This window comes from Sinocyclocheilus rhinocerous, unplaced genomic scaffold (assembly GCF_001515625.1).
Source record: "Sinocyclocheilus rhinocerous isolate Xijiao unplaced genomic scaffold, SAMN03320098_v1.1 scaffold532, whole genome shotgun sequence".
NCBI classification, from domain to species: Eukaryota; Metazoa; Chordata; class Actinopteri; order Cypriniformes; family Cyprinidae; genus Sinocyclocheilus; species Sinocyclocheilus rhinocerous.
The window spans coordinates 712,688-735,254 of NW_015642820.1; the positions used below are offsets into that span (position 1 = coordinate 712,688).

The window sequence follows — 22,567 nt, forward strand, 5'->3', positions numbered from 1 at the left end:
TATGACATTCACGTTACATGATTTGACTGATTTTTACGTAGAAAGGGCGCACCGCATTAAAAGAAATGATCATTCATGTTTTCATAACCACTGGCCAAATTCAAAAACAAAACTAAAATGAAATCATCTTTGAGAGTAAGGGGGCCCCTACGCAGCTTGTGTATTTTGCGTATAGGGAGGATCGGGAGGATTGAGAAGCCCCGTTTCCACCGCAGGAACTTTCCCCAGGAACTAGGGACTTTGGGCCGGTACTCAGTGTGTTTCCACTGCAGGAACCAGGATCTAAATAAAGTTTTGGGTAAAAATTTGCCCCTCAGACAGTCCCTGCTCGCGAGGTAGTACTTTTTCAAACTTTCGGGGGTGGGACTTGGGCGCTGAACATGCTGATTGGTTGAGTAACATGCAATTGCTAGTTACTAATTTAGAATTGCAAGATATTTGGAATTCAGATTTTTTTCACAATTCTGACGTTTCTTGCAATTGCGAGTTTACACTAGTCAACATTTGAAGTGGATCAAAACCTTTCATCAAAGTTCTCCTAAAACCTAAAACAAAATGTGTTCTTGTCTTAGGACAACTTTGAAAAAGTTTTTCAATCCACTTCAAATGTTGACTACTGTATATCTGATTTCTCTGAATTGTGAGGTATAAACTCACAATTGTGAGAAATAAAAACAGAAGTGCAGATATAAACTTGACTGACTTGTCTGACTTTTTTTAAATTCAGAGTTATAGGGTCCAGTTCTAAAGAATAGAAGACTAGTTAATAGAATTTTTGTTAAACAGAATTGTTTATATCTCACAATTCTGACTTTATGACATGCAATTGAGACTTTATGTCATGCAATTGTGAGAAAAATAATTCAGAGTTATAGGGTCCAGTTCTAAAGAATAGAAGACTGACTTTTTGTTAAACAGAATTGTTTATATCTCACAATTCTGACTTTATGACATGCAATTGAGACTTTATGTCATGCAATTGTGAGAAAAAAGACAGAATTATGATAGATAATGTCGCAATTGCGAGTTACTATGTTAGAATTGCAAGATATTTGCAATACTGATTTTTTTCACAGTTCTGACTTCACGCATTGCAAGTTTATATCTCGCAATTCTAATTTCTACGAATTGTGAGGTATAAACTTACAATTGTGAGAAATAAAGACAAACTTGCAATTGACTTTTTTTTCTCGCAATTGCGAGTTATAAAGTCCAATTCTGAGGAAAAGACTGACTTTTTGTCAAACAGAATTGTTTATATCTCACAATTCTGACTTTATAACTCGCAATTGAGACTTTATATCACGCAGTTGTGAGCAAAAAAGTCAGAAGTGTGAGAGAAAAAGTTGCAATTATCTTTTTTTTTGTTCAGTGGCGGAACGGGCTTCCATAAGGGAGATAGCGACATTACGTTATGCTCAATTGTACATACTGACCTCAATGGATTGGGAAATATGCATCCTGTTGATCTCAATGTGGGGAAAACCTCCTCCTGGTACATCCTCAAAGTCCTCCTCATATCGGTCGAAGAGGTCTGTCACATCTATGCCAACACTTATTGTCCCCTGAATGAAAACAGACAAAATGATGAGTACAAAAAATATTCGGATTTTTTTTTTTTTAATATAATTGAAGATCTTTTTAGGACCTGCACAAATAAATTTAATACTGTATGTCTGTACAGAACAAACCCAACAGTGTGCTGCACTGATGATGACGTATTTTTGCAGGCTGACCCAGAAGTCAGCATCAGATTTTTTTGTTTTGTTCATCATCATAATCTTCACAAATGAACCCAAATTGAATTTTGAAACCTAAATACAATCGGCAGAACTAAAAAGCTAAATAAGCAACACCATGGTCGCATCACCACCACATAGCTTCAAACAACTTTCAGTCTTCATTAAAAAACATTTTCCCTGAAAGTTTGAGTTAGAATAGTTTGTAAGAGTGTGATTATAAACACAACAAGGCCGTGAAAGTGAACTAGTGAGTAGATCAGTAGTTCTAGCCACCTTTTGACAAGACAAAAAAAAAGCTTAAAAACACAAGGCAGTTTTGTTGATGTATTTGATGTTGCAGAATAAAATGTAAAAATATCTTAAGGTTATGTCAATAGAAGTTATTTTAGGAATTTATCCAAAAATCCAATCAAAAAAACGTATTGACCTGGAAGGGCTAAAACTTGCTTATAGGTTTTGGTCTACAAAACTACATAATTCCTGCAGTATTCTATTTATCACTAGTAGATCATAAGAAATCACTTCTCATAAATGCGTGGTATACACTGACATTAAACTGCTCTGAAACATACAGAGCAGACTGTCTCATGATTCCAGTTTTTCCATCCACAAAATTAAGACCTTCCAAAATGATTTTGTTATGCCATTTAAGATACTGAAAATACTTTATAGCCTTAAATTTGATCAAACTGAATTGAAGACTGTTTTTAAAGACCCTGTTACAAACTTTCCTGATAAATTACAATGTGCAAACTGTTCGTGCAAACAGGTCTACAAAAAGAGAAAAGACCAAAAAACAATCAAGACAGCAGTCCTCAATCACCCTCAGTAAAAAAGCAAAGATTTGACTGCAATTATCTGGCCTATAAACAAATTGGCAATATTGAATCTTTGAAATTACATCAGTTGGAGCACAACAAACTTCATTTTGGGAAATAAAAACCAGTCTTGTCATTATCTCCCGCTGTCATTTTGGTCTGGAATGTCCACCTTAGGGTTTGTCCTCTGCTGGAGTCTCCTCTCATCTCTCTCTCTCTGCAAACGTTCATATTCCTCCCTTATCTCTGCGGGGGTTCTCTTCCTTTCCACCACCTAAAGATATCAGGGATCAAGCAAGCAGATGAGAAATTAGCATGGCATGCAACACACAGTAATACAAATATTAGTTAGAATAAACACTGTCAATGCAGAAGATCAAACTAACCTCCCAACCTTCCACCTCTAGGCCTTTCTTCCCAAATATGTCATATATGGCTCGGGATTGTGGGTCACTGAGAACTAAGCAGAGGTCAAATAATGAAAGTCAAATAAAAAATATCTCTGTCACACTTTATTGCAAGGTCCAATTCTCACTATTAACAAACCATTAACTATGACCTTTGCCTAAAAAAACTCCTAATTTGCTGCTTATTAATAGCTAGTAAGGTAGTTGTTAAGTTTAGGTATTGGGTAGGATATGGTCACGCAGAATATGTGCTGTATAAGCACTAATAAACAGCTAATATGATAATAATAGCCATGATAATAAGCAACTAGTTAATAGAGAGAATTGGTTTCTACACTAAAGTGTATATCTATCAATATCTCTTATTATTTGGACTACAAATACCAATATTTCCATTTTCACGCTTCTACTGTGAACACACTACTTGCACTATTTATTCTACAAAACGGCATAGAATAGTGCACAAGTATGTGAATTGGGAAGCATCTACATTTCTAAAAATAGTTTTACTAATACAACTTTAAGTCAGTATTCAGTGTTTTTATCTACCACAACCCTTTTAAGTAGAAGTTTAAATTAATACTTTATCCAGAAATTAAAAACATTCAAATCTGCATGGCTTGCTTTATTTGTGGTCACCATGAAATTCCTTGTATGGAAATGCTACATAAATGGTTTTGTAACCCTCTATAGCCTGACAAAAGCCGTTTTTTTTTTTGGTTTTTTTGAAAATTGAACATTTTCTTTAACTTTTAGACAAAATGTTAGAAACAAAAAGGCATATGTGTTTTATATCAGGCTTTTATAGCTCATATAGTATGATATGTGACCCTGGAGCACAAAACCAGTCATAAGTCGCTGGGGTATATTTGTAGCAATAACCAACAATACATTGTATGGGTCAAAATTATAAATTTTTCTTTTATGCCAAAAATCATTAGGATATTAAGTAAAGACCATGTTCTCTGAATTGTCCTATCCTAACAAACCATACATCAATGGAAAGCTTAATTATTGTGTATAAATGAAATTATGATGTATAAATCTCAATTTCAAAAAATTGACCCTTATGACTGGTTTTGCGATCCAGGGTCTCAATATAGTGAGAATGTCGAGCTCATACTTGAAGAAACCTTGATTTTATTCGGACACAAACTGAGCAAAAATATGCAATTTGGTGCAGATACTGTTATTTATATGGCCATTAGGTTCTGCCAATACTATGCCTTATTAAAAAAATGTAAATGCTTAGTTTTATGATAAAAACTCATAAATTTGTATTGAGGTTCAAAACAATGTAATGCAATAAAACAATGTTTAAAAAATTTAAATAAACACTCTTCAAAGGCATATTTGATACATTTAACCAGATTTTTCTAAAAATGATGTATGGCTAATAAAGTAAACCCAAGTTGCTTATGTCCAGTTACTGTTTAACAAGAATTACTAACAATATATTAGTCACCAAGTAGTTTACTTTATAAAAATCATTAATTATTTCAAAGCAAAAAGACATATACTATGACCTAAAGTTTTATAATTATACTAAAAGTTTTAATTTTTTAATTTACAAATTACAAAAACCATGAACTATCAATCAGACAACTGAAGAAGGCATGTAGACAATTGTGTACAACAAATTTTCTGCCTCAGAAAATCATATATTAAATATAATACACCAAGCTTTATGGTTATTTGGCCTTTCATGTAAAAAAAATAAATAAAAATAAAAAATCCTTTAATCTGTGTACTGAATATTGTCGTCATATTCCTTGGGACAGTTCTAATAATTACCCTCATACGCCTGGTGTACATAAGTGAAGAGTTGCTCAGCCTGCCTCTTTAGCTCAGGGTCTCTGTGCTTGTCAGGGTGGTACAGCATACAAAGTCGCCTGTACGACGACTTCAACTCCTCTTGAGTAGCCTGCGGACCATAAAATAGATAAACAGTAGATGACAGATGTAAAGATTGATGGATGGATGGCATATCAAGCAGAGTCAACATAATCTGGATATTTAAATTAGTTGGTTCAGCCACACCCTGAAAGCAGGCTTCTGGTTGGCTGTCCTGTTCAGGTAAGACTGTGCCATGGCGCTATTGTATGAAAGGGGTCATATGACGTTGCTAAAAATAACATTATTTTGTGTATGATTTACGTCAGCAAACGCTACGAGAACTCAGCGAGCTGACGCCAGCACGACTAAATTAATATTAATGAGCTAAGTCTTCGCCATAGTTAATCCGCCAGTTCGCCTACGGCTGAGGCTCAGGATTCAGATTTTCTCCTGCCACCGTGTGTTCTGGTTCTGGAGAGAGGGAGAGTTATGAAACTTAAATTTTAAGTTTAAAATTTAAATATACCTGCTATTAGACAGATTCCTGGATGATAAAGTTTGATTTAAATAATCACTTTGGGTTAATGTTTAATGGGTATATTATTATTATTATTATTTGTTTTTAATAATTAATTTGGACATTTAAATATTCATTAAATATTAATCCAACAGCCTTATTATTTATTTTAAAACAAAATGGTAGTGTTATGATTAATTCTGCACTCACATACAGTAGGTACATATATGTTCTTGTAGGGCTGGACGATATGGCCAAAATTGAATGATTTACGTCAGCAAACGCTACGAGAACTCGGCGAGCTGACGTCAGCACGACTAAATTAATATTAATGAGCTAAATCTTCGCCATAGTTAATCCCCCAATTCGCCTACGGCTGAGGCTCAGGATTCAGATTTTCTCCTGCCACCGTGTGTTCTGGTTCTGGAGAGACGGAGAGTTATGAAACTTAAATTTTAAGTTTAAAATTTAAATATACCTGCTATTAGACAGATTCCTGGATGATAAAGTTTGATTTAAATAATCACTTTGGGTTAATGTTTAATGGGTATATTATTATTATTATTATTTGTTTTTAATAATTAATTTGGACATTTAAATATTCATTAAATATTAATCCAACAGCCTTATTATTTATTTTAAAACAAAATGGTAGTGTTATGATTAATTCTGCACTCACATACAGTAGGTACATATATGTTCTTGTAGGGCTGGACGATATGGCCAAAATTGCCAAAATATGGCCACGATATATTTCTTAATTTCGGTCTATACGATATAATTCCGATATCGATATGAACACTATTTATCTGAAATAGAAATCTTTTCTGTATATACTATTTATTTCCACGAACATGTTTAATCAATTTTAGAAGAAGTTTAAAGGGAATTTATACTTTAGGTCACCATTTGTCACCGTTGTTAACCACATTTTGACGTAATTTCAAATGTTTGTAGCATATGACTTTTTTAATCTATACAGTGTCTCAAAATTATAATAATAGGCCTACTGCATGCATAATAATTGTATGTATTTTTTTTTCTTATTTTTAAGATTCTGTTGTTCAAATAACATTCGCAGTCATCACTACGTGCTGTGTTGTTGTGCGTAAACACTCGTGATTTGGCTTGATTTGGGAAAGCGGCAGACCGACACATATAATGCTCAGTCTGTTTGTGGTGGAGCTGTTCTTTCAGCACCATCTCCTTCAGCACCCACGAGTGGACAGCGCTCAAGAACTCATGACCGAGACTGGAGCCTCCAGGTGTTTCTTTTTTCTTTTCTTTCTTTCTTTCTTTTTTTTTTTAATTCTGTTGCATCACTGCTGCCTTGCAACACAATAACATTTTAGTGCAAAACCGTCATCATGCTTAAGCCCATGCCATTCTGGTTTCACAATCATCTTCAGCACGAGTGGCAGATTAACGACTCTAACATGGCTGTTAACATCTAATTATATGACACAGTGGGGCATGTTATTAGCACTTAGACTGCTGGACACGTATCTCGATTAGCAGTGTTATAAAATAGTGTTTTACGGTCCCGGTGGGCAGAACGGATGTCTGTCAAGCATGCATTCATAAACATTCGTCGCATAGACTTAAATATAATCCACAGATTCTGCTTTTCATATATGCATATTACAGGCTTCCACTAAATCCGATCCAAAAACCTTATTGGTCGCTGCATTGTAAAGGTGTCTCCTAAATAAAACCGATTCACCAATGGCGTGGAAGAGATGGATAAAAGGGGGATATGGATTTCGCAAATTCACGAAGCATCACCGAAAACACCATTGTCATTTATGGCACTTTGCGGCCAATAGCTAACGCGTATTGACGCACGCGCCTCCCGCCGCTCGCCGCGTCCTCGCCGTGAACGCGCGTGGTACCCCCCCGGTCGCGAGGAGGAGGAGGAGGAGGAGGAGGATGTGGCGCGCGGAGGGGAAATGGCTGCCGAAAACAAGCCGGAAGGTAAGAGAGAAATAACAAGATTATTATTTTTAATTTCGCAGCTTTGTCGGCGTTAAACTCCAGATGATGAAGGTCAGGATAGGGATGCGCGGCGGAGAAAGTCAGTGACATTTTCGCTTAGCTTGTGTTTGTCACGAAATGGCAAAAGAGCTGAAGCGCTGATGGGATTAGCCATCTCTGAGACGGCTATTAAAATAACGGGAACGGAGTTAGGTAATCACGGGTTACGTTCATTACGCGACTCCTTTCATCTCAAAGCACACAGAGGTTTTTCAAAGTCACACGCATCCAAGTCAAGCCGAGCCACAGCCTTCGTTAGATGAAGAGAAACATGTTTTTCTTATAAGTGAGACGCGCACATGAGCGCATCAGACGAAATGAACGCGTGAAATGACTCGCGTTTGGTTTGAAGTGGGATTCCTCCACACCGCATCCACGCTCCCCGTGGGCTGACAAACAAGCGAGCTCCGTGAAGTCAAACGCGGTCAACTACTTCATTTTTCTTTCGCATTGAACAGGGCGACGCTTTTAACTCCGAAAGCGATAAATGCAGATTTATGGCGATGCTCTAAAACGTGATTGATTTCTTTCCACCCCCACCAGAAACCCCCCTTATAGTGACTGAACCCACCGACAGCTGCTCGATATGCTTCAGTCTCGTGTGGAATATTTCCCCAGAACTGTGACTCTTTGGCCGCTGCTGTTTTGAAGCTGTCAGCAGTTATTTTCTTAGATAATAACACATTTAAACTGGTTGGAAAGGACACTGGGAAAATTGAAGCGGAATTTTAATGAGGCAGCAAAATGAAAGGTACGTCTCTCCTCTTTGCTAAAGCCATGCTCGGCAACTAAAACCAAGTTTATGCTGGTACTATTCGCTAGAATTTGATCTGAATGCGATTATGACTTAATTCCTCTATCTATATGGTCGTGATCTAAAGTTCACTTTCTTTGCATCAACGGAGTGCGTCATGTACATCATTCTTTGAGGATGCTTTTGATGTTTCCCTTACGTTCTAATGAAATTCTTTCAGACTACAATGTGTGTATTTTAGAAATATCAATATAACGAATTTGACGGAAGACGTAAATTCAGATCGCATTTATGATTCACAAGACGCTCCCTTGCCTTCTGAATTCCTCGTATTCCGTTTACTTTGATGCCTTTTGGAAAACGTAATGTTTTCTAGGGGCCAGGTAATTTGTCAGACATTAGTTTGATTCTAAAGCATCCGGGGGAGAAAATGCTGATTGTTGAGTAATGTTGGAAAATTAGGTCTGGAATAGCTTAAAATAACAACCATGAGTTTGTCAACATTGAATTATTTATTCAACTAATTTTTTTCCTTCTAAATCAAGGCAGTCAAGGAAGTTTTGGTCCATAACAGCCACAGGGTGGTGCTATTGAGCTGTGCAAATCTATACCCCCCTTCAAACCCCCCAACAGACACACATACACACACTGGAACTAAGAGTGATAACTAAGCTTGCCTATTAAAGAATTCCATCAAAGTGGAATTCGAACGAAGTTGCCCTGTGTGATTTGGGTGAGCTCACAGAGCGCCTGTGTGGGACGGTAGCGTGCCTGTGTGCTGTTTCTCTAGTGAACGTATAGAATTGTCTTCTAGAAAGTATTAATTACACACTACTTTGGATCTATAGGCTTTAGCACGCTTGTGTTTCCTGCTTGTTGGTGGATATCTTCGTTTTTGCTATTGCTGAGAGATGACCTGGCCAGAAAAAGGTATTACCTTTCTTTATGTTTCATCGTGTATATTTATCTTCGCAAGTCCAGTCAGGTAACGCTTTGCTCTTGCTCTACTTCTTAGAAAGAAAAATGTGTCATAATGGGACGTAAGTTTGGGGACAGAAAGATTCTAGGCTATTTTTATCCATTTGAGCTGCCACAGAACAGGAGAAAACATTGCCTCTTTTGACCTGTACGGCCTAAATCTGTGTCACGCATTTGTATCTGACAGTCTTTGCTCTTGCCAGCTTCCAGGATCACTTCTATTCTCTTCCTCCACACAGGGAGCATATCCTCCAGTGGTTCTTGCCAACACGATGATGGCAGCTTACATACAAGGATGTGCTCCTCTCACTACCCCATCAGCTTTTAGATGTTTTCAAAGTCATGTTCTGGAATATTTCTTTGGCTAGGAAGGGCATGAAAGTATCTTTCTCCATGGTTCTTTTGTATTTTTTCTCTCTCTGTCACACGTGCTTTCACTCACCTGTATTTTGCTGCGAACCTCAGGCTGTGTAAGCTTAACTGAATATATTTGGTTGCTCATCAAATCTCAGTTTATCAGAAAAGTGAAATTTCACTGTGTGGTTTTGCTTAAAATTAAGCTTCTGGGTGTTTCTGATCTGTTTGGCGAAGCATAAAAAATACAACTGATACTACTGGCTCCTCCAGACAAATTGGGTTGTGTAAAATTTATCTAGCCTCTCTGAAGTTTTTCCTGATTAAATGAACATAGTAAGCTGTGTTTTCTGTTGCCGTGTCTCCCACTCAGTAGAAGTTTCTTTTCACTCAATATATCCTTTCTAAATTATTGATTGCATGGATTGATTAGCCAACTGGAAAGAGAGAGCGCAGTCCTGTTTACCAGTGCTTCCAGTACTAAATCCCTGGCTATCACTGTTAAAGAGTCGATATGAAAATGAACAGCTATGTTTACCAATGTTTAGGTGACAACAGGGGGAAATTAAAGTGTTGGATGGTTTAGCTCTCCGGATTTCAGTTCCAGTAATTTGCATGCTTTTTATGTCTCACATTATGTGTTGCGTACAGCGTCAGACTTTGCTGTTTTCATAAAGGGATAGTTCACGCAAAAATAAAAATCATTTACTCACCCTCACGGCATTCTAAAATTTGACTTTCTTCTGTGGAACATTAAAAAAGATATTTTGACGAATGTCTCATAGTTTTTTTTATTTTCTTCTTACAATGAAGATCAATGGTAAACATAACTATTTGGTTACCCACATTCTTCGAAATATCTCAGAGTATGAGAAACAGTTTGGAATGACACGAGGCTGGGTAAATGCTGACCGTTTTAATTTTTGGATGAACTGTCCATTTAATGAGCAGCAGTTAAATTCTTAGTTTCAAGCTAATTTTGTGCATCCATGCTCAAAAGCACTTTTTTTTTTTCCTTGCCAACTGCATTTAAGAATCCAGTAAGCCACAGAAATTATTAGAACCTCATCGTGTGGTATGATTGAACGTGTAGATTTAGCTCCTCGCCAGCCTAGTTGATTGCACACCTACGTGCGCATCTTGTATGCAATACACGGCTGCTGGAAAAACTCACAGATGCAAGCGTGATGGCAGCTATTTTTCTTGAACTTAAAATAAACCCGAATTACCTTTTGACCCGTAGTGCATGAAGCAGTCATTTGCGGCAGGGCAAAACTTTATCGCAGCGTCACAGTCATAATGCGCCAGGGTCATTCAGAAGGTGAGAATAAAAGCAATTAATGACCTCTGCATGAATAGAAAGTAGAGGGCTTTGTATTTTTGTACCCACAGACCTTCTCCCCTCACTGTTCCCTCCCCCACTGTGTCCCCTGTAGGACTGAAGAAAATACGTAATCAGGATCGAATGTACAGAACCGCCGTCGGTTACACCGGCCACGTTCCTCCTAAGAGTGTCAGCGATGACACAGACAACAACAGTAAGAGAGCTGGCTTCCTTTTCCACTGCATCCCTCAAAACATGACAATGTTATGAAATGCTGTTCATCTTCTCTGCCCATTCGTTTACATACTGTATAACCTCATTCTCGCAGCTGGTACATGTATAGTTCATCAAGAGTCTTTTTATAGTATTACCAGAGCCCAAACCAGAGAAAGATCAAATTATTACAAGACTTCAGAGTCTCTAGAGCATATGATCTAAAACCTTGCTCTCAGCACAATAATGGTTGTTTTCCTGGCGTGTTTACCAGGTTCAAGAGCTTAGCAAATTCTATCAAAGCAATTTGTAATAAGCCAACGTTCAGCTAGCAGGTGACTTTTAGCGCAGGGAGTCGGGAGGGAGAGGCCCTTCTTGGTAGATCAGCTTAAAAAAGGCCAGCGTCTCATTTTCATTCAGCTCCATTACAGATGATGTTTATTCATGCATGGCCATGCTGCTCCGGAACGAGCGGCATATTTTTAGAAGCAGGAGCTCGTTGTCATGGCTAATCAACGCCCGGCGCTCTTTGAGCAGAGCCCAGGCGTTGGCTTGCGTGGGTGTGGATGAGGGTGTGTTCGCATCCTGGTTCCCCATTGGAGAGTTCTTGTTGTGCTTCGCTCTCTCTCCAGCCGTTCTCAGTGATTTCACTAAGTGATCGAGGCTGTTTCAAAGAGACACTCACTTAATGAAGACACTCCGACATGGACACTATAATGCCGTGCTCACACTACAGGAGTTTTAAAATCCTAACTGATTATGAAATCTGGTTGCAGCACACACATAAGGAGAATCTTTGCAGATTATCTTCCCTCAAATCTTAAACATGCACACATTACAAGATTTTAACATCGTGGCGCATCACACTACAAGATATTATTAAGATTATCGTAGCAGAGGGAGCGCCTCACGTGATCTCACGCAGCAGATCGTCATTGATATTTCAGTGATGTTTACAAATGTTAGCTAGTGTGCTAGCTGCTTTCTACACTCACCCGGTACATTCAAAACTGAGGCGATTTCACTCCAGCGCTTCTCTTTCTCCTTAGGTTGTGATACGTTTTCGACACATTATACAGACAGTCGTGTTACTATAAAAGGTCAAGAAGCAGTTTCCTCCGTCTCCACTATCCAAGGGGGCCGTACAGCAGCTGGTTTGCAGTCCATTGGCTATTGTGAAAGTACTGACGTAATCATATAGCCGTCATCATCCCGATTTAAATCGACAAGATTTTTGCTCCGATTCTCGGGAGGGGGAAATCGGGGCTAAATCGGACTAAAAATCCTATGGTGTGAGCCAGGCTTAAGCGGCAGGAGCTCTGCTGCCCAGTTGTTGCGGGCTATCGGTGTAATTAGCGGCTGGAGGGATAGACATCTCCGCCGTCTCTGGCCATGTTGGCAACCAGTGGCTTAAAGGCCGCAAGTTTCGGGCTTAAATCACTCTTTGGTAATCCATTGATTAGGCTACATTAGAGATGCACCGATCGATCGGCCAGGGATCGGAATCGGCCGATTTTCCTCATGATCGGCCCGGATCGGTGATTGGTGCGTCAGTCTCACTTCTTTCCGATTTCGAGCAGATCCGTTTTGTTACCAGCGGCACAGGCAATAACATCAGCCACGCATTTTCACTCTCATCTCTCCGACGACCCCTTCTCTCTCACACACGTCTCATTCGCTCTGGTTAAATAGTGGTTGTATTGCGCATTATAGTCATTCCCGCAGCTTTTGCGCTTATACCAAACGCGCGCGCACCACCACCGATCTATATTAATGGAGCGCAAATGCCGTGCTCAATCTCAAACTGCTTGTGAGCGAGAAATACCAAAATGAGTGGCTAACTGCGCTAAAACGTTCAAACACATACAAAATTATGTCAAAATGCCCGTCTTGGCGAGTATCCAGTTAAACACAGTCAGTTTTGGAACGTTAAATAGTTGAGAAAGAGAACGCATGTTGTGTAACAGTATATTGGGTCCGTGGATAAACTCTTAAAAGGACCGCAGTCCAATATTCCTCCATTGAAGAAAAGTAGATTTTTGTTTGTATAGTTCTTAGAAAGAAAACCGGAATTGGCAAAAATCGGTATCGGCAGATCACACTAACGAAAAATCGGAAATCGGAATCGGCCAATAAAATTGCAATCAGTGCATCTCTAGGCTACATGTTGATTTTCAAATAAAATGGGCCGTTGGTTCTTATTACGCAGGAGCAGACGTTGCCTGTGAGCCTTGAATCCCTGGACGTGTTGGAATGCGAGGATAAAAGGAGATCCAGTTCAGACGGCCCTCTTCATGGACCCCATTTCAGCCTGATTCTCTTGCTTTGTTGAGCCAAGAAAAGCTTTGGGAGCCAACTGGGACAGAACCAGAATGTCGAAGTGAGCTAATTGGGAGGAATCCTGGTCTGCAGTTCCTCTCTTTCCCCCCTCTCGTCTTCCCTAGTGTCCAGCGTAGCCTTTTTTACTCCACCAGTGGAAATCCCCAGATGAACTACACCCACTTATTAAGGCAGCCACACTGCACATCATCCAGTCTCTTTAGAATATGTTTAGATGTGCGTTTTTTTTTTTCTTCCTTTTAGTCCTATGTGTGTTCAGTTCACAAGTGTTGTGCTATCATATGAATTTGCAGATTTTTTGTCATGCCATTGCATATTTTCTGGGACAAGAAGCAGTTAGCCTCGGGAGACCGAGGGAGAATCATCCCTTGACTTACTTCAATGGAAGGATGACAGTGCATTAATTTGCTCTCTTGTCACAAACGCAGTATCCCATATCTTCAGTGTTTTATCAGCCAAGGCTTTATTTAAAAAAAAAAAAAAAAAAAACCCTAAGATAAAATTTAATTGAGATCCTGCGAATAATGAGAGGTTTTGTTCGTGTTGCAGTGATGCAAACATTTGACTGAACTGCTCTACCAACGAAGAGAGCAGAGAGAGACGCTAGTCTCCTGGGATGCCCAGACACGAAAGTGAGGTTATCGCAGAATCGGCCTCCTGTCTTGGAGGAGTTTGAACTCTTTGCTTGCGTAACATCTCTCGCTATCAAAACAGTTGGCGGTAATTGTGGCAAGCGCTAGCGTGACGGGCGTCCGGTGACGCTTCACTTGGCGGAGGCTTATGTCACTCTCCATAACAATCATGCCTCATCTGTGCGTGCCAGCGCACATTCGGTTTACTCGTCTCAGGGAGTAAGTCACGACTGAGCCAATGCAGCATAGCTTGCTTTCAGGTCCAGCTGGTTTAAATGGAGCTGACCTTCTTGTTTTTGGAAACCTGTGACAAAATCGCACCTAGATTAAAAGGAGGTTGTTTACCAATCCTATCTCTCACTTTCAGTGCATTTTTGGATACGGTACTCACACTGTGTGAATGGCTTTCATGTACCGTGTTGTTATTAACACAAAAATGAAGTTATTATGAGTCGTCTAAAGACTCAGCCATTCAGTACATAATTCAAACAAGGAGCAATTGAAGAGCATAGTGATGATAATATGCATTTTTTAAAACTGTGATGGTGGAGAGAGAGAGTTAGAGCACTTGGGTAGGGCGGAAAACAGGACCAATTTGTTTGCCAAAACTCTAAAGTGCATTTTGTATGCATAGCTCAACTCTTTATCCATTTGTATTCATACACTCATTTGCATGATTGAGTCCATGTGTATTTGAGCATTCTCATATCCTCTGTCTTGTTTATGTCTCTGAATGCCTTTGGTAGTCAGTGTTGAATAGATTTGCATGTTGGTTTTGTGCGTCCAGGTGTAAGACAACGGTTCAAGCTGGTGTTTGCCTATTTGTGTGCTGTTTATAGGACCTGCTTGTGTTTTATAATTCATGTCAGAAGCATATGTTTTGTTATCACTTCATTTATATTATGCCTCAGAATATCAGTCTGTTGGAGTGTATTATATATATTTGCATATTATCTAGTGAATATTTACATTGCATTATTTCTGTAGATTGCACAGTAATTTTTTTAATCAAAGATGTGTTATTGAAACCTATGTCTATCTTGCACAGTCAATAACTAGTGTACAGTATATAGAGGTCAATAATATACTGATTAGGCAATAAACATTGAATCAATGTCAGTTTGTTCTATAAAGTTCCATGCAGCATTATTCTGATTATTTTAAACAGCAGGGGTTCACAAAACATTTTTAAAAACATTAATTTAGAAGAATTTTCTTACTTGTTCTTACATTGTTTTTAAGATGTATCAGTGAACTATAGAGTTTGTCATATTATTTGGGTATGATCCCAGACAACATCTGATTTTATTGTTAAGAAAAAAAAAACGTGTTTTTCCTTAAGAATTTTAGTGAATACATCCCTTGGACTTTTATCAGAGATATAAATGAACAAACACACACACACAAAAAAGAAAAAAAGTGTCAGTAGATGCAACTTTTTAAACTCCATCAAAACACAGCTCCCACACAAAGAGATTACATTAATTTAGTTTTTTAATGTGTTAAAAAAAAAAGCACAGAGAAGCTTGGCATTTTTATAATTTCCTCTGTATAAACGATCTTCATTAGACAAATGCCATATAGCTATCTGGCGAATGATCTATTGAATGACGCAGATGTGGCCGCTGATGGTGATGAAGGCCCGGAGCCAGTGAAGGAGCTGTAGTATTAAGCAGAACAATAGAGCAATCACTGCTTTGATTGGTATTGATCTTGGAGCAGCCGGGACGAGTGAAATTGAAACTGACCAGTTGGACCCGGATCCCATTTGAATCCGAAAAGGTGGTAAAACAGCGTGCCAAATGATGTCATGGCTCTGGCCGGACACAAGCTTCCTTTAATGGCTGCAGGACGGCACATTATTCTCTGTTAAGAGGAAATGTGAATCATTGTCAGGCCGTTTCCCTGTGGGGGGGAAATAGATTTATCATCCTCCCTTTCGTTCTTTTATCCTCATCTTCCCTTCTTTATGTCCACTCTGTCACTATAGTTTTTATGATGAGGATCATGATCACACAATCATCCTGTCAAAATGCTTTACATGAGTGTGATTAGTCGTAATAAAGCATCACATACAATGTGGTCCAGAGTTGATCAGAATTCAGTCAAAATCACAGAGGAAAAAAGGAATAGTGAGTAAAGAAAAGGTATCCTATCATTGTGGCACAAAAGCAAGAGGACACTATCGATTCGAGATCTGTTTTTGTCAGTCCTCTTTATCCCGTCCTAAAACAAGCTTTGCTCTTTTCTCTGAAGTGATGCTTGCTCAAGCTGCCATGACAGATACAGTAAAACAGCTCTTCACCGCCAGGCCTTTTAAAGATGAGCCGCTAAACCCCAGATTAGCACCAAGATTCACATTTTTTTCTGCCTCAAAGGGATTCGGGGAGGAGGAGGTCACGGCAGCCCTCCTTCTCAACTCTTCTTCAGATTCGCTGAAGAATCTCTGCACGCCTGCTGCTTTAAAGCGTTCACACTGCAGACTCTCTCTGGACGAGGTCTGGCTCCGAGCTCCGTGACCTTGAGGCGCTTCAGTAGACGCTAAATCAATTTGACTGACATCGTCCAACCCTTCAAGTCATTGCTAATTCAATAGAAATTTTATTGCATACAGAAAAAGATCTCGCCTCTCATACGCACAGCAGAATGTGACGTTTTATCTGCTGGTGGATTTATAAACTACAGTCGGTCTGAGGTTGATGTAGCCTAAAGGAGTCTATAGTAAAGTTGTTTTTCAAAGGGTCAGAAAGGGATGCTATTGGGTTAGGGCTGGGCGATGCATTGAATGTTATTGGGATTAATGTTGCTGACGTTATGAAATTAGGGAATATTTTGATAATGTTAAAAAGTTTAGTAAGCCAATTTTACTCCCCTTTTTGGATGGGGATAGACTAATGCTTTCAAACACTTCCATGCGTATATGTATGACTGCTTTGTAAGGAGCTTCATATGTTTCTATTTACAACATGTTTTTGCAGTGTTGAGCATTGTAGTCAATCACAGACATCTCTTATGAGCATGTGAGCAAAATCCACTCAATGTTGCTCAAAACGCTGGATTTTGTCCTTAATTAAACACCGTAATAATGGTTTGATTACAAAGTATTGACAAATTCATGCAGTCAGTGAACTCACGCTGAAGTGATTGACAGCTTCAGTGATTTTAAAGGAAGCTCGCTTTGTAACCCATTCACAATTTGAATACAAGTTTTATTTCTCATGCTTCTAGCTACACACTGCCATTGAAAGCAAATGCAAAATAATTGAATATTGCCAAAATCTGGAAAAAAATATTGAGATCGCCCAGCCCTGCTTTGTGTATGTGTAATTTCCTCTTGTGCAGTTGCTTATCAAACACGGGTGGTAATCGGTCAGGCCTCCCTTAGCTTAATTCATCATCACAACGTGAACTTAATAATTACATTAGATGCATACGATCTCTTTGCGATCTGTGTACGTGTCTGTTGTTTTTTTGTATTACGGTCTTGATGTTTGTGTTGTGTTTGACCAGACGCTGTGGGTGTGACTCTCTAATGTCTGAATATTCACCTTTCGTCCCATGGAAATTAGCATATAGATAACTATACCACTGATTTTCATGCAGTGCACAAGTCCCTGTAGAGAGGCGCGGAGGAGGATTGTAGTATGGAGGTTGGAATGCCAGCTTAGTAAAAGACCATGTCAACCCGCTACATTCTCCTTTCTTATGCCGTCTTTCATATCAAAGCCTTTCCTACTTTCGCTTGAAAGTTAAAAGACCTCCCTCTTTCCCAGCCTGCCTTCAACTCATGTGGCTAATAAAGCAGTTGAGGGAAGACCACTTGAAGAAAAGTTTACCAGCGCTGCTGATGAATTAAGATGCAGTTCCATCCTTCTCCCTATCTGCTTGGAACTACTGTGCAATGAGCCCTTATTTCTGTCACATTAATTTTGTTTGAAAAAAAATAGAGGGAAAAGGCGCAAATTTCCCTAGACACCCCTTAATATCTGTACTGGGAGCTGTAAATGTTGCTTTTCCCAGCATTTTTCAGTCTTTATTATACAAAGTTTTATAATTAACTGACACCTCATCTCACTGGAGGATTTCATTTTTTTTTTCTCGTTTTATTATATGTACGACATTTTTGATCAAGGTAAAAAATGAGTAAAATCTATAGTGTGCTGGTTTGTTTTTTTTTAATTATAATCTAAAGTTTCATTTGAGATGCGAATGGCTATGAGATTTGATTTTCTGGAACATTTCTCACGAGACAGATTGCGGTCCTTGGTGAAACATCTCTGCAATATGACAGATGGGCCAAAATCGATCCATTAACAGAGGCGAAACGAGTGACGTAATTGATCTCCATAACATTTACTCCTTTAGGTGTTTGTTGTCTTTGTTGTCGTCCTTATCTGTTGCACTGAAACAGCCCTAGATTTACTTGACCTCCATTTGAGTCGGTTTGAGCAAAGAGTTTTTCTTGAATCTGTGCTTATATCAGGATAGCTTAATACGTTTCCTCCAAAGCCCACATTCTCCAAAATGGGATCAAAAAGTCATGGCTGACACTACAGCGACCCTTGCGCAGGCTCGTGTCTGCCGTATGATGAGGTAGAGAGAAAATCAAATCTGTAAATGTCACCCTCTCCTTATTCAGACAGGCTCCAAATTTGCCTTCTGAAGCAGATTTGCCGCTCTCAGAGCATTTGTCATTGCACCATTCTTAATTTCAAGAGTTTCTAAAGGAGCGTTGGAAACGTACACCCCGCCACGATCTGAGACAAAACCACTTACGGCAGGTGAAATGGCGTTCCGCGGAAAATACAGTCTCTATGAATAAACAAATGCAAACAGAAAATACCCATCAGAGCTGACAATTTAATGGAAAAAGAGAAGGCTTTCATTAAAAAGTGACATTGGGCTGATGAGGTGTGGAAAGTTTTTGTGTCCATTCTTGTCTTTTTACACTTTGCAGTGGCGAAGCTCCATCTGTTTCGAGACCGGCCCATGTACGTGCATGCGATAGATGCTTACAGAGTCATTACAGAAGGCAGATCTGCGGTAATCCTCAGAGGGAACGTACAGGAGGACGGACCTTCTTTGTGCTTGCCTTGGGTGAACAGAAATGTGGCTTTGCAGATTTACAAGTACAGATCTCATTTTGCACAGCGAGCCCGTTTTGCCATTTAGATCCATCTGCTCAATTAAAACGCATTAATTATATGAATGTGTGCGAGAAATGTCAAAACATTTCAGCAGGCAGCTTTGCAGATGATTATTCTTTATAAACCCTGTTTATCGGTTTACCTCTTCAGGATTATATTGTGCCAAGAGGATTAAAAACTGAGGCGGTTGTGTTAATTTTTTAATTTTTTTTTTAAATCTGTCATTATGGAATTTTAAGAATAAATGGGATAAAAATTAAGAACCTCTTGTATGCGTTTTTGATACCAGTGTCACTTTAAAAAACACTTCAGTATACGGACCAATTCTCACTATTAACGAGTTGCTTATTAGCATGCCTATTATTAACATATTGGCTGTTTATTAGTGCTTATAAAGCACATATTCCGCATGGCCATATTCTACATCCATAATCCTACCCAATACCTAAACTACCTTAATAACTACCTTACTAACTATTAAAAAGTAGCAAATTAGGAGTTTCATTTGTGCCTTTTTTTTTTTTAATCAATGAATATCAAAATGTTAAATATTTTAATTAATACTTTTAGTCCAACCATGTGCTGTGTTGCAGCTTCTTGTTTTTCTTCTTCTTTTGTTATATAAAAATCTGTTTTCATTAGGATCTTTAAAACCTTTGTTACTTTCCATTTCTGATGCCTTTTGTTGTCCATTAATGTGACTAAAATGTCTAAAATATGGACACTTTATGTTTTGTCTGTCGAAATATTCAAAGGTCTGATTTTAGATGGCACAATCAGCCCAATGGTTTGTCCATGCCCGGCGCTGACCAACTGTTTATCACCTTTAGTGAAAATATTCCAAAAAGGATAAAGAAATCTGCAGTATGTTTCAGCTCATTTGTCATGTAAACACTCTCAGTGAAAAAGCTGCTTCTCAGCCACTGCCTTTAGGGCTTTTCTGTCACCATCAGTGTTGTTGTTCTTATTAGGGTCACTTAAAGCCACATGCGGGATCTGTTCAAACATGCTGCTTATTGACAGTGTGAGATCCCACAGTGCCTTTGCGCCACTCAGCTGAAGAAGGAACGTTCATCACTTCCTTCAGCCTAGAACGTTCCGTATTTAGTGACCTCCAATGCCTCCTGTCAAAGACTTCAGTCTATCAGTCACTTTAGCCCAACTCACAGCTGCTGACATGGTGGCTGAGTTTCTGGAAAATTTAAAAGAGCTCTTTACGCTGAGAGTTAAGTTATGATATAGCTTTGTATCCCAAGCTTAGACGAGACTCTCTGATGCCTGACATTACTTTGAAGGGCAGGTTTGATAGGTGTTTTTCAAAGATCTCCTCAGATCAAGAGTCGGACATCAGTTAGACAAGGGCCACATGCGGCTGCGGCACCTTGGCATTTGCGCTGAATGCTGATTGGTGTTCGTGTCGAACGTGACTGTGTTTTTATATGTCAGTAGAGTTTGAAACTGAAGTGATTTATCTTAATACATTCATAATTAATTATGGTGGGCGCGTACGCCTGTGTGCACCTATAATTGTTTACATGAGAAGGAGCAAATAGTCTCTATTCTGTTCTATCTTTCTCTACCACCTACATTCACACATTTATATCTGTGTGAGTATTAGCAGCATGTTCGTAGCCTTGTTTTGTTTTTCATTTTCTTTGTTGTTAAGCCTTTTCCCCTCAGCTCTGCGTCTCATTGGCTACTCATGGGAGACGGTCGTGAAAGAGAGAAAGGCAAATGCTTAAGGCAGCGCTTGGCAGACGGCGACTGACTGTGATTAAAATTTGCCTCTAAAGCCACAGTCGTCAGAGTCAGCATAATTTAAAAGCCCCTCACTTTGATGCAGAACAATGAGTCTAAATGGCAGTCCTCAGAATCGCTCGCTTGTTCTGCCAAAACATGTACTGAGAGGGAAAAAGAGAGACGGAGATGAAGGGAGAGACGAGAAATAACGAATAGGAACAGGAAGGGATATATACAGTAGTCTAGTCTTAATTACCCTGTAAATAAGTTTCTCAATGCCTCGTTCCTTTATAGCACATCCCAGTTGAGTTACATAGAATGAAAAAGAAAATAACTTTTCAAGAGAGCCTGCTCATTTATTCATTGTCTTATGAGAATGTGCTGTGTGTTTTGCTTTTGAATCTTTGCTTTAGCTGAAGCATAACAGCCACAGATCTCCCAATTTATAATGTGAAACGGTCATTAGATTCCAACAGAACTGTAGCCATGAAAGAGAGAGAGAGAGAGAGACGGCGCTGAATAAAAAGGCAAATCACAAATGAGATCTTTTCAAACTCAACAGATTCTCCTAGACGCCAATGAGATTGAATGGAGAGCAAATGTCAACTTTTACTTAAAAGACTCTCCTGGTCCTTAGATTTTTCTTTGAGGAAAATGGCCTGGTAATCTCAGACTTTGCCAAGACATGAAGTCTGCAATCAAAAGTCTCATTTCTGTGCCATTCATGTTCATCAAATATATTCTTATACAAAAAATTGCTTTGCTTTAGGAAATTTCGAAGAAATTTCTAGGCTAATAGCAAGTTCAAAGTTTTATAAAACATCTCTTGAGCCAGAAAAAGCCATTCCTAATAAAGGCCCATTCACAGCTAACTATAAATATTACTATAGCGGTAACTATATAGGCATCCACCTTAACGGATGACAACTTTTTGTTTATTAATTGCGCTGCAGTTTTGTCTTCTGCCACTTTAAATGCTCTAGCGATATAAAAACATGTAGATTCTGATTGGCTGTGAATGTATTTATCATCCATTAGTTGAAAAAAAAAAACATTCTAAAACAAAATTGTTCCTTTGTGCTGTTTATCGTTATAGTTAGAATGAATATTAACACTTTATAGTTATCATTATAGGTATGAATATGCCTGGAGGCTGGAAATATACTTTTAGTTTTTACAGTATGGAGTACAGTAGTGTAAGTTTTACACAATAAAAATAACAAAGGTCACAGTATACTTACAAACCAGTGGTGTGTGGTGGTGTTCTGAAATGAGGAGGCAAAGTTCGCAAAGGTTGTTTTTTTTTTTTTTTTTTACAAATGCAAGAATGAAAAAATTAACAGTAACACTTTAGTATAGGGACCATCTCTCACTATTAACGAGTTGCTTATTAGCATGCCTATTATTAACATATTGGCTGTTTATTAGTGCTTATAAAGCACATATTCCGCATGGCCATATTCTACATCCATAATCCTACCCAATACCTAAACTACCTTAATAACTACCTTACTAACTATTAAAAAGTAGCAAATTAGGAGTTTGAGGCAAAATTCAGTAAATGGTTTGTTAATATTGAGAATTTGAACCTTACAATAAAATGTGACAAAAAAACACACAAAAACCATTGTAGTAATGGGTAAAAATAGAGCTTTACAATCCATGAATAATATTTTTTTTTAGTGCAACCTCAGGAAGTTGTACATACAGATTTTTAATCCTTTTTATATA

At 38.6% G+C, this 22,567-nt stretch overlaps 2 protein-coding genes across 2 annotated transcripts in view; one reads left to right on the forward strand and one right to left on the reverse strand.

Annotated features, from left to right (window-relative positions):
- Positions 1-5,058, reverse strand: part of LOC107756609 (dnaJ homolog subfamily C member 11-like) — an 11,672-nt gene extending 6,614 nt beyond the window's left edge. Inside the window, exons 1-5 of the mRNA XM_016573793.1 lie at positions 5,008-5,058; positions 4,762-4,891; positions 2,947-3,020; positions 2,733-2,834; positions 1,437-1,565 (exon numbers count right to left, since the gene is read on the reverse strand). Of these exons, the coding sequence (XP_016429279.1) occupies positions 1,437-1,565; positions 2,733-2,834; positions 2,947-3,020; positions 4,762-4,891; positions 5,008-5,058 (486 nt within the window). The remainder of the gene's footprint in view (positions 1-1,436; positions 1,566-2,732; positions 2,835-2,946; positions 3,021-4,761; positions 4,892-5,007) is intronic.
- Positions 5,059-7,236: 2,178 nt separating this feature from the next.
- The window catches only part of LOC107756644 (calmodulin-binding transcription activator 1-like), a 331,952-nt gene continuing 316,621 nt past the window's right edge, over positions 7,237-22,567 (forward strand). Inside the window, exons 1-2 of the mRNA XM_016573837.1 lie at positions 7,237-7,294; positions 10,877-10,978. Coding sequence (XP_016429323.1) covers positions 7,270-7,294; positions 10,877-10,978 — 127 coding nt within the window. The 5' untranslated portion in view covers positions 7,237-7,269. The remainder of the gene's footprint in view (positions 7,295-10,876; positions 10,979-22,567) is intronic.